This window comes from Oncorhynchus kisutch, linkage group LG28 (assembly GCF_002021735.2).
Source record: "Oncorhynchus kisutch isolate 150728-3 linkage group LG28, Okis_V2, whole genome shotgun sequence".
NCBI classification, from domain to species: Eukaryota; Metazoa; Chordata; class Actinopteri; order Salmoniformes; family Salmonidae; genus Oncorhynchus; species Oncorhynchus kisutch.
Genome location: NC_034201.2, coordinates 38,525,580 through 38,538,569, shown reverse-complemented (window position 1 = coordinate 38,538,569; position 12,990 = coordinate 38,525,580). Strand labels below are relative to the sequence as shown.

At 39.8% G+C, this 12,990-nt stretch overlaps 2 protein-coding genes across 19 annotated transcripts in view; both read left to right on the top strand.

Moving 5' to 3' along the window:
* LOC109873379 (folliculin-interacting protein 1) overlaps positions 1-2,273 on the top strand; it is a 56,078-nt gene extending 53,805 nt beyond the window's left edge. For all 12 annotated transcript variants that reach the window (XM_031807710.1, XM_031807711.1, XM_031807700.1 and 9 more), the window contains one exon: positions 330-2,273. In XM_031807710.1, coding sequence (XP_031663570.1) covers positions 330-408 — 79 coding nt within the window. In that variant the 3' untranslated portion in view covers positions 409-2,273. The remainder of the gene's footprint in view (positions 1-329) is intronic.
* A 3,956-nt stretch (positions 2,274-6,229) lies between these two features.
* The window catches only part of LOC109872506 (rap guanine nucleotide exchange factor 6), a 165,715-nt gene continuing 158,954 nt past the window's right edge, over positions 6,230-12,990 (top strand). For 5 of the 7 annotated variants that reach the window (XM_031807451.1, XM_031807450.1, XM_020463768.2 and 2 more), the window contains exon 1: positions 6,230-6,983. Coding sequence is in view for 6 of the 7 variants with exons in the window: in XM_031807450.1 (XP_031663310.1) it covers positions 6,909-6,983 (75 nt within the window). In the remaining variant the exon portion in view is untranslated. The remainder of the gene's footprint in view (positions 6,984-12,990) is intronic. The other 2 variants (XM_031807449.1, XM_031807447.1) reach the window with 1 other exon arrangement.

The following is a 12,990-nucleotide window of genomic DNA, read 5'->3' as shown; positions in this document are numbered from 1 at the left end:
CACCAAAACATGCTGAAATTTCAGGCTCTTTTTTTTCAAACAGCTCTTACACTAAAAGGACATTATCATAATTGTCACAATTTGACAGTATTACTCCAACCTCAAGCGTAACTCAATATTAGGAAGGTGACCTTAATGTTGTGTACACTCAGTATACATACAAAACACAGGGAAATCAAGTTTGACTGCACTGGGCCTTTAAAAAACTACACTGTGTTATTTACATCTCATTAACAATCACAGTAACTGAATTAGGAGAATAAACCCTTGGCTTGTTGTTCTGTTCTTCACCTATGTACAATATTCTAAGCATGGCTCTTATCATTCAGTATTGAGTCCAGTGACCTACCCCTGCTGGCCGCGGTGGCAAGCACTCACTCTCCCTACGTGGCCCAAATACTGCTATAATAGATGGAACCAAAGCCAGATGTGGCGGGTGACTGTGGACTGGAGCAGCCGGATACTGTGCTTCACCCTGGCCCAACAAGTCGGCTTGACCCTGTTCACCGACGCCCTGCTGATGCTCTGAGAGGGACGGTGCAGTGCAGAGTCTCCTGGACAAGGTGTGCATCCCAAATTGCATACTATTCAGAAGTTGTACACTATGTATGGAATAGGGTATCATTTGAGATGCAGAAGGGCCTCATGGATGGATCTGAGACCTCAGCTACTGCTGCTGCCACTGGGCAAACAGACATACTGGGCAAACAGACATACTGGGCAAACAGACATACTGGGCATACAGACATACTGCCACAAGGGGACAGCCGAGTCCATGGTCTCCTCTGCTAGTAAGAGATGAAGCTCTGTTGGCCCACTCCAGGCCAGAGAGGCATGCTGCTGCTGTGGCCAATTCTCCTCTTTTTCAGTGTTTTTTTCCCCCTCCTCTGCATCAACATCATTTTAACCCGGTTAAAGGACAAGAAGGCCAAATAATTATTCTGTTGAGTATAAATAATAATCAAGATATCAATTCTAAAATATATATTTTTTTATATCTACTACTTTCCCGTACAATCTTTTACCTGTTTAACCAGGAAGCACAGGTGATAGATAGGATGAGTTTTTTTGTTACTTATAGTGAATATGATAAAATTCACTTTTATTTCAATTATGTTTCTGTGTTCTTCATGTATTTGTTTACAAGTGTACTTGACCTGAAATGTCTCCCTCAATGATCCATAATTCATTGGATTTCATTTGAAAATGAACTACACTAATTATATAAACATAGGCCTGGAAGTCGCATCTGGGTAATTTATACACATTCATTGTAATTCTTAACTGCAGTGTAGGTTTAACATTCTTGATCACAGGTACAGCACTACCTCAGATATTTTGTGGGCGATCGACGCTACACGCTTTTTATAGTTGCCGACTAGATAAGCCTGAGAGAATTATTTCTATTTTTAAATCAGTGGAATGTTCAAATAAAACTGCGAACCCAATGCTGAACTCTTTTTGAAAAAGGAAAGTTAATAATTACATATTTGAAAATGGGGAAAACCTTTGTAATTATTTTTGGAATACAACAAGAGCTCATTTCTACTGCTGTATGTGGAGAAAAATAAACAAAAAATTATCGACATATATTTTCAAACTGAAATATTTTCACAAGTTTAAAACATTTGTATCGCTTTGACACCATCATACCATGTTTACGGCTGTATTGCATGCTACAAAGGGAGAGTTTGTGGAATATCTGTTAGCAATACGTTTATCAGTTCCTTAAACTATACTCAATGTTTATGGTAAAACCAATAATTTAAAAAATAATTGCTGCATTGATTTTACAAAAGCAAGATGCAAAACCACAAATCTAAACCACAGATTTGTTTTTATTTTTTTAATAAATATTTTTACCAACCATGAAATTCATGTGTTGTATTTCATTTGGAAGTACTTTGTCTGGAGAGTGTGCCATGTTATGGTTTCTTAATGGACATGTGGCATGAATGGATCAGGGGCTTCTGAAGAATTTATTTTGCTGGTTGAAATTATTTTTACATGCTTATCATGTAAGATGCTAGGTCCTTCAGGATATGTTCTTATTGCATTTTGTAAAGCTCCTGATTTATTTCTATAAGGTATGTCTACTTTTATCTTTATACATGAATATGAATAAATGATTTAGTATGGTGTGTAACGGTTAATGTAAATAGTTTATTTCCATTTATTTGTACATAATGTCTTTGAATATGAATAGTTTCTAAAATGATCCTTTCCCAATTTTAAGGGAATGTTGTGCAATAAAGATGCCAATGTTGTTGATACAGTGTCTCGTTACATACTTTCAGTAGTAATGTTTCAGTCCAACTTCATGTTTAATTTTAGTAAGAATGATGCCAATTAAAAGGGAAATGTACAGTATGTAACTGCATTACCTTTTCACATAGGCAAGTGACTTGGGTGTTTTTTTTAATAGCCTTGTCTATAAAGAGCTTTTAATATCATGGGGTAACTTAACATTTTTAATAGCCTTGTCTATAAAGAGCTTTTAATATCATGGGGTAACTTAACATTTTTAATAGCCTTGTCTATAAAGAGCTTTTAATATCATGGGGTAACTTAACATTTTTAATAGCCTTGTCTATAAAGAGCTTTTAATATCATGGGGTAACTTAACATTTTTAATAGCCTTGTCTATAAAGAGCTTTTAATATCATGGGGTAACTTAACATTTTTAATAGCCTTGTCTATAAAGAGCTTTTAATATCATGGGTTAACTTAACATTTTTAATAGCCTTGTCTATAAAGAGCTTTTAATATCATGGGGTAACTTAACATTTTTAATAGCCTTGTCTATAAAGAGCTTTTAATATCATGGGGTAACTTAACATTTTTAATAGCCTTGTCTATAAAGAGCTTTTAATATCATGGGGTAACTTAACATTTTTAATAGCCTTGTCTATAAAGAGCTTTTAATATCTGTTAGAAAGAGGTAGCTAGCTACATGTTATAAGGGGGTTAACTTAACATTTTCTTTTATATTGAGCGGTTTTCAACATGCTCAAAATAACTCTAAACAACGAAGGTTAGCGGTTTCACTCACTGTCTCTCTTGCCTGTGAAACAGCTCCGTCCCTCTCCTCACCCCTGCCTGGGCTTGAACCAGGGACCATCTGCATACATCGACAACAGCCACCCTCGCAGCATCGTTACCCATCTCGCCACAAAAGCCGTGGCCCTTGCAGAGCAAGGGGAACAACTACGTCAAGGTCTCAGAGCGAGTGATGTCACTGATTGAAATGCTATTAGCGCGCACCACCGCTAACTAGCTAGTCGTTTCACATCCGTTACACTCACCCCCCTTTTGACCTCCTTTACGCAGCAACCAGTGATCCGGGTCACGGCACAACTTGTTTTGTTTATTTGCACCACCAAGATTTACATGCTAAAATTGCCACTGGTCTGTTACTTGAACTCTGTGAAGCATATATTTGGGCTGCAGTTTCTGAGGCTGGTAACTCTAACTTATCCTCTGCAGCAGAAGTAACTCTGGTTCTTCCTTTCCTGTGGTGGTCCCCACAGAGCCAATTTCATCATAGCGCTTGATGGTTTTTGTAACTGTAACTTTCAATGTTTTTGAACTTTTCTGGATAGACTGACCTTCATATCTGAAGGACTGTCCTTTCTCTTTGCTTATTTGAGCTATATATATATATATATATATAGCTCAAAAAAATAAAGGGAACACCACAATGTAACTCCAAGTCAATCACACTTCTGTGAAATCAAACTGTCCACTTAGGAAGTAACACTGACAATAAATTTCACATGCTGTTGTGCAAATGGAATAGACAACCGGTGGAAATTATAGGCAATTAGCAAGACACCCCCAATAAAGGAGTGGTTCTGCAGGTGGGGACCACAGACCACTTCTCAGTTCCTATGCTTCCTGGCTGATGTTTTGGTCACTTTTGAATGCTGGCGGTGCTTTCACTCTAGTGGTAGCATGAGACGGAGTCTACAACCCACACAAGTGGCTCAGGTAGTGCAGCTCATCCAGGATGGAACATCAATGCGAGCTGTGGCAAGAAGGTTTGCTGTGTCAGCGTAGTGTCCAGAGCATGGAGGCGCTACCAGGAGACAGGCCAGTACATCAGGAGACATGGAGGAGGCCGTAGGAGGGCAACAACCCAGCAGCAGGACCGCTACCGCCGTCTTTGTGCAAGGAGGAGCACTGCCAGAGCCCTGCAAAATTACCTCCAGCAGGCCACAAATGTGCATGTGTCTGCTCAAACGGTCAGAAACAGACTCCATGAGGGCCCGACGTCCACAGGTGGGGGTTGTGCTTACAGCCCAACACCGTGCAGGACGTTTGGCATTTGCCAGAGAACACCAAGATTGGAAAATTCGCCACTGGCACCCTGTGCTCTTCACAGATGAAAGCAGGTTCACACTGAGCACATGTGACAGACGTGGCAGAGTCTGAAGACGACGTGGAGAACGTTCTGCTGCCTGCAACATCGCTGGAGTGTGTCAGCAGTTCCTGCAAGAGGAAGGCATTGATGCTATGGACTGGCCCGCCCGTTCCCCAGACCTGAATCCATTTGAGCACATCTGGGACATCATTTCTCTTTAGTCCAGGTCTGGGATTAGATCCCTCAGGAGAACATCCGCCACCTCATCAGGAGCATGCCCAGGCGTTGTAGGGAGGTCCTACAGGCCACACACACTACTGAGCCTAATTTTAAGGACATTACATCAGTTGGATCAGCCTGTCGTGTGGTTTTCCACTTTAATTTTGAGTGTGACTCCCAAATCCAGACCTCCATGGGTTGATAAATTTGATTTCCATTGATATTTTTTGTGTGATTTTTGTTGTCAGCACAGTCAACTATGTAAAGAAAAAAGTATTTAATAAGAGTATTTCATTCATTCAGATCTAGGATGTGTTATTTTAGTGTTCCCTTTATTATTTTGAGCAGTGTATATACAGTATATACAGTACACCCCTCACATTTTTGTAAATATTTGAGTATATCTTTTCATGTGACAACACTGAAGAAATTACACTTTGCTGCAATGTAAAGTAGTGAGTCTACAGCTTGTATAACAGTGTAAATTGGCTGTCCCCTCAAAGTAACTCAACACACAGCCATTAATGTCTAAACCGCTGGCCGAGCTCAAAATTTTGACATTTTCACTTAGGGGTGTACTCACTTTTGTTGCCAGTTGTTTATACATTAATGGCTGTGTGTTGAGTTACTTTGAGGGGACAGCAAATTTACACTGTTATACGAGCTGTACACTCACTACTTTACATTGTAGCAAAGTGTCATTTCTTCAGTGTTGTCACCTGAAAAGATATACTCAAATATTTATAAAAATGTGAGGGGTGTACTCACTTTTGTGATATACTGTATATGGACTTTGTATTTTACCAAATATTGCTATCTTCTGTATATCACCCCTACATTGTCACAACACAACTGATTTGACTTAAACTCGTTAAAAAAGAAAGAAATTCCACAAGTTAACTTTTAAACAAGGCACACCTGTTAATTGAAATGCATTCCAGGTGATTACCTCGTGAAGCTGGTTGAGAGAATGCCAAGAGTGTGCAAAGCTGTCATCAAAGCAAAGGGCGGCAACTTTGAATAATCTCAAATATTAAATATATCGATATGTTTAAATGTATTTAATTTACTTTTACCCGTTTTTCGTGGTATCCAATTGGTAGCCCCATCGGTCACGGCCGTCTGCGATGGGGCGGCAGCGTAGCCTAGTGGTTAGAGCGTTGGACTAGTAACCGGAAGGTTGCGAGTTCAAACCCCCGAGCTGACAAGGTACAAATCTGTCGTTCAGTTAACCCACTGTTCCCAGGCCGCCATTGAAAATAAGAGTGTGTTCTTATTAATCTTAACTGACTTGCCTGGTTAAATAAAGGTAAAAAAAAATAATATATATGGAAAGTAATGTGTTTTTCTCGCGATATCCTGGACATGAACCAGGGAGGGAGCGGAACGTTTCCCACTAGTTACCAATGTTGGTTCATTATGGTACAAATCCATGAAAACATACATTTGGTTTGGGGTCTTAATTTAAGGTTAGGCATAAGGTTAGTAATGTGGATAAGATCATGTTTAAAATCACATTTTGAGAAGCTAATTTGTATAGTTTGACTTTGTGGCTGTGGTTTCTAGTGACGACCAAACGCAACAAGAATTTACTTTTTTAATGCATTAACAAAAACTGACACCCAACTACCTAAAGCTGATACTAATATTTTATGTATGCAGGAGCTTAACACGTATAGTGTAATTTCTTACAGTATAGCAGAAAGTTGGCTTGATTTTGCAACAAGGATAGAAAGTTGGTGGTTCTGAAAAACACTTAAAAGGCCGAAAGTTTATCAGCTGATGAGATTTGCTTTTGAGTACTGTGAGGAAACGTTAGTAGCTGTCCCACAGATAGACAAGTATGTTGCTCAAACTAAGCTGAAGAAGTGAAGAGCTTGCGAGCGCATTATCTACTGTTTTACCATTGATAATATTCACTTCCTTTTGTAGTACGTTTTGTTGAAAAATTTAACGTTATTACTGTTTTTTTTTTTAAAACGATTGCCACCTCCTGCGGCTGTGTTCTTGAGCTGTCAATGAACAGAGGGAACACAGATTCGACTCCGGCGTCGAGACAGAAGTCAACTCGTCCCAAATGAAGAACGGATGATCAGGAGGCAACTTTCCAACTGGATTCTAAAAATGCATGTAATTCTACACCATTTTTGTATGATTTACTTTTGGTACATTTTATGCGCACCAGTTGTGTTCTAGATGTTAGTTTTGTGTTAATTTTTACAAGGCATTTTCACTCCATGCTCGGGCAACGGGATGGAAGTTGAGCGGTATCGGCCTTAAAAAGTGAGACTGGGATCTCTTGAGGATTTGATTCTGGTGTGAAGTTATGACAATGACTGGATCAATGGAAAATTCTTTCAAACAAGCTTTAAAGAAACCTCCATCACTACGGACAGCAGAGGTAAGCAAGCTGGCTACGCTGTGTGTTCTTGGTTTGAATTTCTCAAGTCAGAAAGCTAAAGTAGCTTACTGCCCTTTGCTAGCTGGAGTAATTTAGCTAGCTAGCATGCTAACGCACGAGTTGACGAGGAGCAGTGTTTTAACCATTCACCCAGCCAGTCACTGAGTTGGTTTTGTTACCAGGAAAATAAGAATGAACCATCTAGCTATTATTTTATTTGTGTTGTGTGTGTGTATTGAAGTTACTAAGCTAGTTGGCTATCCAAAACATGAGAGCGAACATGCTAACTAACGTTACTACGTGAGTGAGTTGTCGATTATATTTAAATGACGTCACGAAGATCGTTCATTAACGTTATGGTCTCCCTTAGTTTTCTGAAAAGCTGCATCTTGAAATATTAAATTATTATGCAATTGTTGTCCTATTATATATTATAGGGCCAGGCTCCGGTCGAATATTTTCAATAGAATCCCTCTGTGACTGTCAGTTGATTACTGTTAGGGGATTTGTGAGAATGCAGTTTTAGTCACTGTTCTTTGTGAATCCAAACCTCAGCCCATTAAAACTGTGGAGTCCCAGCTGTGTTGGCACTGCTTTTCCTATACTATCTCCCTAAGGAGTCTGTGTTTAGTTGCAGAACATTTTGAATTGCAAGCATTTTACAATCGGTTAAATACCTCCCACAGCCAAGTTCAAAAGCCTATTTTATTTTCACTGATCCATCAATGACTAGAAAGTATTGAACCTTTATTTAACTATGCAAGTCCGTTAAGAACAAATTCTTATTTACAATGACGGCTTACACCGGCTAAACCCACACGACGTTGGGACAATTGTGGGCCGCCCTATGGGACTCCCAATCACGGCTGGTTGTGATACAGCCTGGAATCTCACCAGGGTGTCTGTAGTGACTTCTCTAGCGCTGAGATTCAGTGGCTTAGACCACTGCACCACTCGGGAGCCCCAAGTACTCCGAGTACATAATACAAAGTGACAACTCTCTAACAATCATGTTTTGTTCCTCAAACATAAACAAACAGTGGTTAAAAAAGTAGTATTGAGGGTATGTTAGGGATATGAATGAAAATGTGTTGCCTTTTGTACTGGTTACCTTGTAGGCCGAGAGAGGCATTGCATGCTTGGTTGTCAAATGTTGGGCTTTGTGTGTGATATTTATGCTGCATCTATGGGCGGTGTCCCAAATGGTGCCCTTTCCCTTACATAATGCTCTATGGCCCCTGGTCAAATGGTGTCCTTTCCCCTACATAATGCTCTATGGCCCCTGGTCAAATGGTACCCTTTCCCATACATAATGCTCTATGGCCCCTGGTCAAATGGTACCCTTTCCCATACATAATGCTCTATGGCCCCTGGTCAAATGGTGTCCTTTCCCCTACATAATGCTCTATGGCCCCTGGTCAAATGGTACCCTTTCCCATACATAATGCTCTATGGCCCCTGGTCAAATGGTACCCTTTCCCATACATAATGCTCTATGGCCCCTGGTCAAAAGTAGTGCACTATGTAGGAAATAGGGTGCCATTTGGGGGACACATGTTGTCCTGAGTTTCCAGTTAATCATCCCCCTCTATCTGCTGTGCCAGTAGAAGTGCATGATTTACTATGCTGCTATTGAGTTTAGCATGGATATCAGACATTTTTATAGCAGTCCACACCATCTTTTCAAAGTTATCCTAGCAACAGGCACCAGATGATGGAGCTCATATCACACAGTTTTATTTTCTAGACATGAGTGTGGTGCATATTTTACTCTGGGAATTGGAAGCGTCTCTGTTTGAGCTGGATCTCCCTGGGTTCCCCGAAAACAGATTAGAAGAAAATAAAAATGTTATAAAAGATAAGAACAGTTTCTCCTTCTGGTTGCCCTGTAGTTGAATAACCATGTGTTGTTGTTCAGGAGATTGTGTGGTCTGTCCATCCATGCCTAAGGGTAGGGAGTCCTATTGGGCACATCTTTGTTTTAATGCCACCATGAGAGGCTAAACCTTTCTTACATGGTAAGGTCTCTGGATTCTACCACACAGAAAAGCACCGATGTGTGATTCTGTTGTAGAAAAAAAAGACTGTTATAACCAGGTTTATCATGTCTGTGTACCAATTTAATTAGTTATTTGTTCATTTTAGGATAACATTTTTTTCCTTCACCATAATAGGTGCAGCAATTTGTCAGCAGCATTGCTAAGGGGTGTGTCTCATTGTATGGTTCTGGCTAAATCTGCTTAGGAATGAGGCTTTGACATCTGAGACAACTTGCTGTGACAATTCATAATGGGGAAAAAAAAAAAATCTGAGGACTGCATATTTAACAGTACGAACCCATAATTTTTCAGCAATAAAACAGAGGCCTCTCTTTCGCAATGTGAAGTTAATGGCTTTGGTGTGACGTATTTCACTCATCCATTGACTAGTTGAAGTGGAACATATAGGTCACAGCTGCCTGTGAGAATGAGAGCACAGAAGGTGTGAGTTTGGAACATACACCTACTTCACAAAACTAGGCTCATATCCAGTACTTGGACTGTTAGCTTAACCAACTGAATGACAAGAGTAGCCTAATGATAGTCTTATACGTTATCTCTGATGTCATTGATTTGCAAAATACCACTCATCTTGTCAACAAATACTCATACACCTCGATCACACTGACAGTGTAATTGCATTTTGGTACACCAGAAGTACATTCATTTCCAATGGAACGATGCGTTTGCCTTGAACCATTGCGTTGAAGAGTCTGTTGCAGTGCGTTCTGTTTGGTGCATACGTTGGATTCATTAAAGGTTCACCTTCCAACAGGACAACAACCCTAAGCACACAGCCAAGACAACGCAGGAGTGGCTTCGAGACAAGTCTCTGAATGTCCTCGAGTGGCCCAGCCAGAGCCCAGATTTGAACTAGACCGAACATCTCTGGAGTAGAGGTTGACCGATTGAAATCAGCCATGCCGATTTAAGTTTTTATAACAATCGGTAATCTGCCTTTTTGGACACCAATTATGGCCGATTACATTGCAATCCACGAGGAGACTGCGTGGCAAGCTGACCACCTGTTACGCGAGTGCAGCATCAAAAGGAGCCAAGGTAAGTTGCTAGCTAGCATTAAACTTATCTCATGAAAAACAACCAATCTTCACATAACTAGTGATTATCTACACATGGTTGATGACATTACTAGTTTAAATCTCTTGTCCTGCGTTGCATATAATCAAAGCGGTGCCTGTTAATTTATCATCGAATCACAGCCTACTTCAACTTCGCCAAACGGGTGATGATTTAACAAAAGAACATTCGTGAAAAAAACACTTTCGTCGCACAAATGTGCCTAACCATAAACATCAATGCCTTTCTTAAAATCAATACACAGAAGTATATATATATATTGTTTTTACCTGCATTTAGTTAAAATAAATGCATGTTAGCAGGAAATATTAACTAGGGAAGTTGTTTCTTTTCTCTTGAGTTCAGTGCAAGCAGAGTCGGGGTATATGCAGGAGTTTGGGCCACCTGGCTCGTTGCGAACTGTGTGAAGACCATTTCTTCCTAACAAAGACTGTAATTAATTTGCCAGAATGTTACAGAATTATGACATACATTGCACAACCTTCAATGTTAACAGCAATATTTAGACTTAGGGTTTCCACCCGTTAGATAAAATACGGAACGGTTCCGTATTTCACTGAAAGAATAAACGTTTTGTGATAGTTTCCGGGTTTTGCCAATAGGCTCATATTTCTGTGTTTATTATATTATAAGTCTATGACTTGATATTTGATAGAGCAGTCTGACTGAGTGGTGGTAGGCAGCAGCAGGCTCGTGAGCATTCATTCAAACAACACTTTACTGCGTTTGCCAGCAGCTCTTAGCAATACTTGATTCATAGGCTAGAAGTCATAAACAGCGCTCCTGAGATTAGGCTGGCAATACAGAAGTGCCTATAAGAACATCCAATAGTAGGTATATGAAATAAATGGTATAGAGAGAAATAGTCCTATAATAACTACAACCTAAAACTTCTTACCTGGGAATATTGAAGACTCCTGTTAAAGGGAACCACCAGCTTTCATATGTTCTTATATTTTGAGCAAGGAACTTAAACGTTAGCTTTTTTACATAGCACATATTGGACTTTCCTCTTCAACACTTTGTTTTTGCATTATTTAAACCAAATTGAACATGTTTCATTTTTAATTTGAGAATGTTTTATTTATGTTATGTGTTCAATTAAGTTAAAATAAGTGTTCATTATTAATTCAGTATTGTTGTAATTGTCATTACGTATATAAAATCTGCCGATTTTAACAAACAAAAAAAATCGGTATCTGCTTTTTTTGGTCCTCCAATCGGTGTCAGCGTTGAAAAGTCAGCCGGTCGACCTCTACTTTGGAGAGATCTGAAAATAGCTATGCAGCGACGCTCCCCATCCAACCTGTCAGTACTTGAGAGAATATGCAGAAAAGAATGGGAGAAACTCCCCAAATACAGGTGTGCCAAGCTTGTAGAGTCATATCTAAGACTTGAGGCTGTAATCGCTGTCAAAGGTGCTTCAACAAAGTACAGAGTAAAGAATCTGAATACAGTACTTATGTAAATGTTATATTTCAGTTTATTTATTTTATTTTTTATAAATTAGCAACATTTTCTAAACATTTGTTTTTGCTTTGTCATTATGGGGTATTGTGTGTAGATTGAGGGGAACAAAAAATATTTAACAAAATGTGGAAAAAGTCAAGGGGTCTGAATACTTTCCGAATGCACTGTATTTGTAAGGTTAGAATCTTCAGTGTTCAGGGAAGATCTTGACATCATCGGAGTTACTTGTCAATAAGGCTATTCAAATAATATTTTGTAACTTTGTCAGAATTACATGACCAGTATTGAATATAGGAGAATACTAGCCAATTTTGAGAGCTTGAGAGAGAGGGGGAGAGTTTTACAACATTATGCAGCATTGGTTTCTTCAACTGTGCACCCGTATCAACTGTGTTGGCTATTTTCGGTTTCATAGGAGTGCCGGTGGATGTTTTTTTTTAGGACATCAGACATTGATGCATGCTAATAGTTAACCAGCCAAACTACACTGTTTTGAATTGGCGATCTAGTTAAACAACAGACCATTATTTTCCCTACTGCGCTAATCATTCGCTCGCCTCTGGCAACAGACCACTGGCACACTCAGGTGTTGCACACACTATGACAGTTTGTATGATTTTCATTGCTGTCCAAAAATGAGCTGTAACTGGGCAAATATCTCCCTAGCATTTTATCAACAAATGTGCAAATGCTGCTCGCTTTGATCTCAAAAATGCATCTTGTGACTGACTGCATGATTTGAAAGACTGCTCGTGCCTGTCAATGCAGGCCTACAATAATTATACCCCAATGCGCTGTGCTCAAACCGTTTGTTTTACTTGCCCTGAGCAAGCAGAGAAGAGTTAATGTCGAGGCCTGTATATGTTCTTGTACTGTCTCTGGAGGGACTCTGAGTTAACAAAGGCTGCTTGTGACCTGGGATCCTGAAAGCACTCCTTGTAGGCTAATAAAATCCCCATGGTTCAGATCAAGCAAACTAATTAAAGGGTCAGTTTAGAAGAGGAGAATGTGCTTGAAATTGAAGCCAGTGAGTCAAGTCACTGATTGTGCAGTGGTAGACCTATGCAGCTGGCTGCAGGTTCAGACCTTATAGCCTATAGGTTCCAAATAAACTTCCACCGCCAACTAGACCACTACGTCTCATCCACAGCATCTCAATGACATCAAACTCTCTGGTCCATCAGCTGCTGCTGCTTCTAAAGCTTATGTGTATTGGTACAAGACAAGCTAATATTTCAAGCCTGTACTGGCTGTGTGGTGTGAATTAGAGTGCTGCATTCACCTGCTGGTCCCGACAGAGATCATTGCGGCGCAGTGAGCATTTTTCATGCTGCGGGTAGTCAGATCACACAACTTTGGGATTGAAATATTTTGGAGATGATCATCTTTCTGCTTTGTTA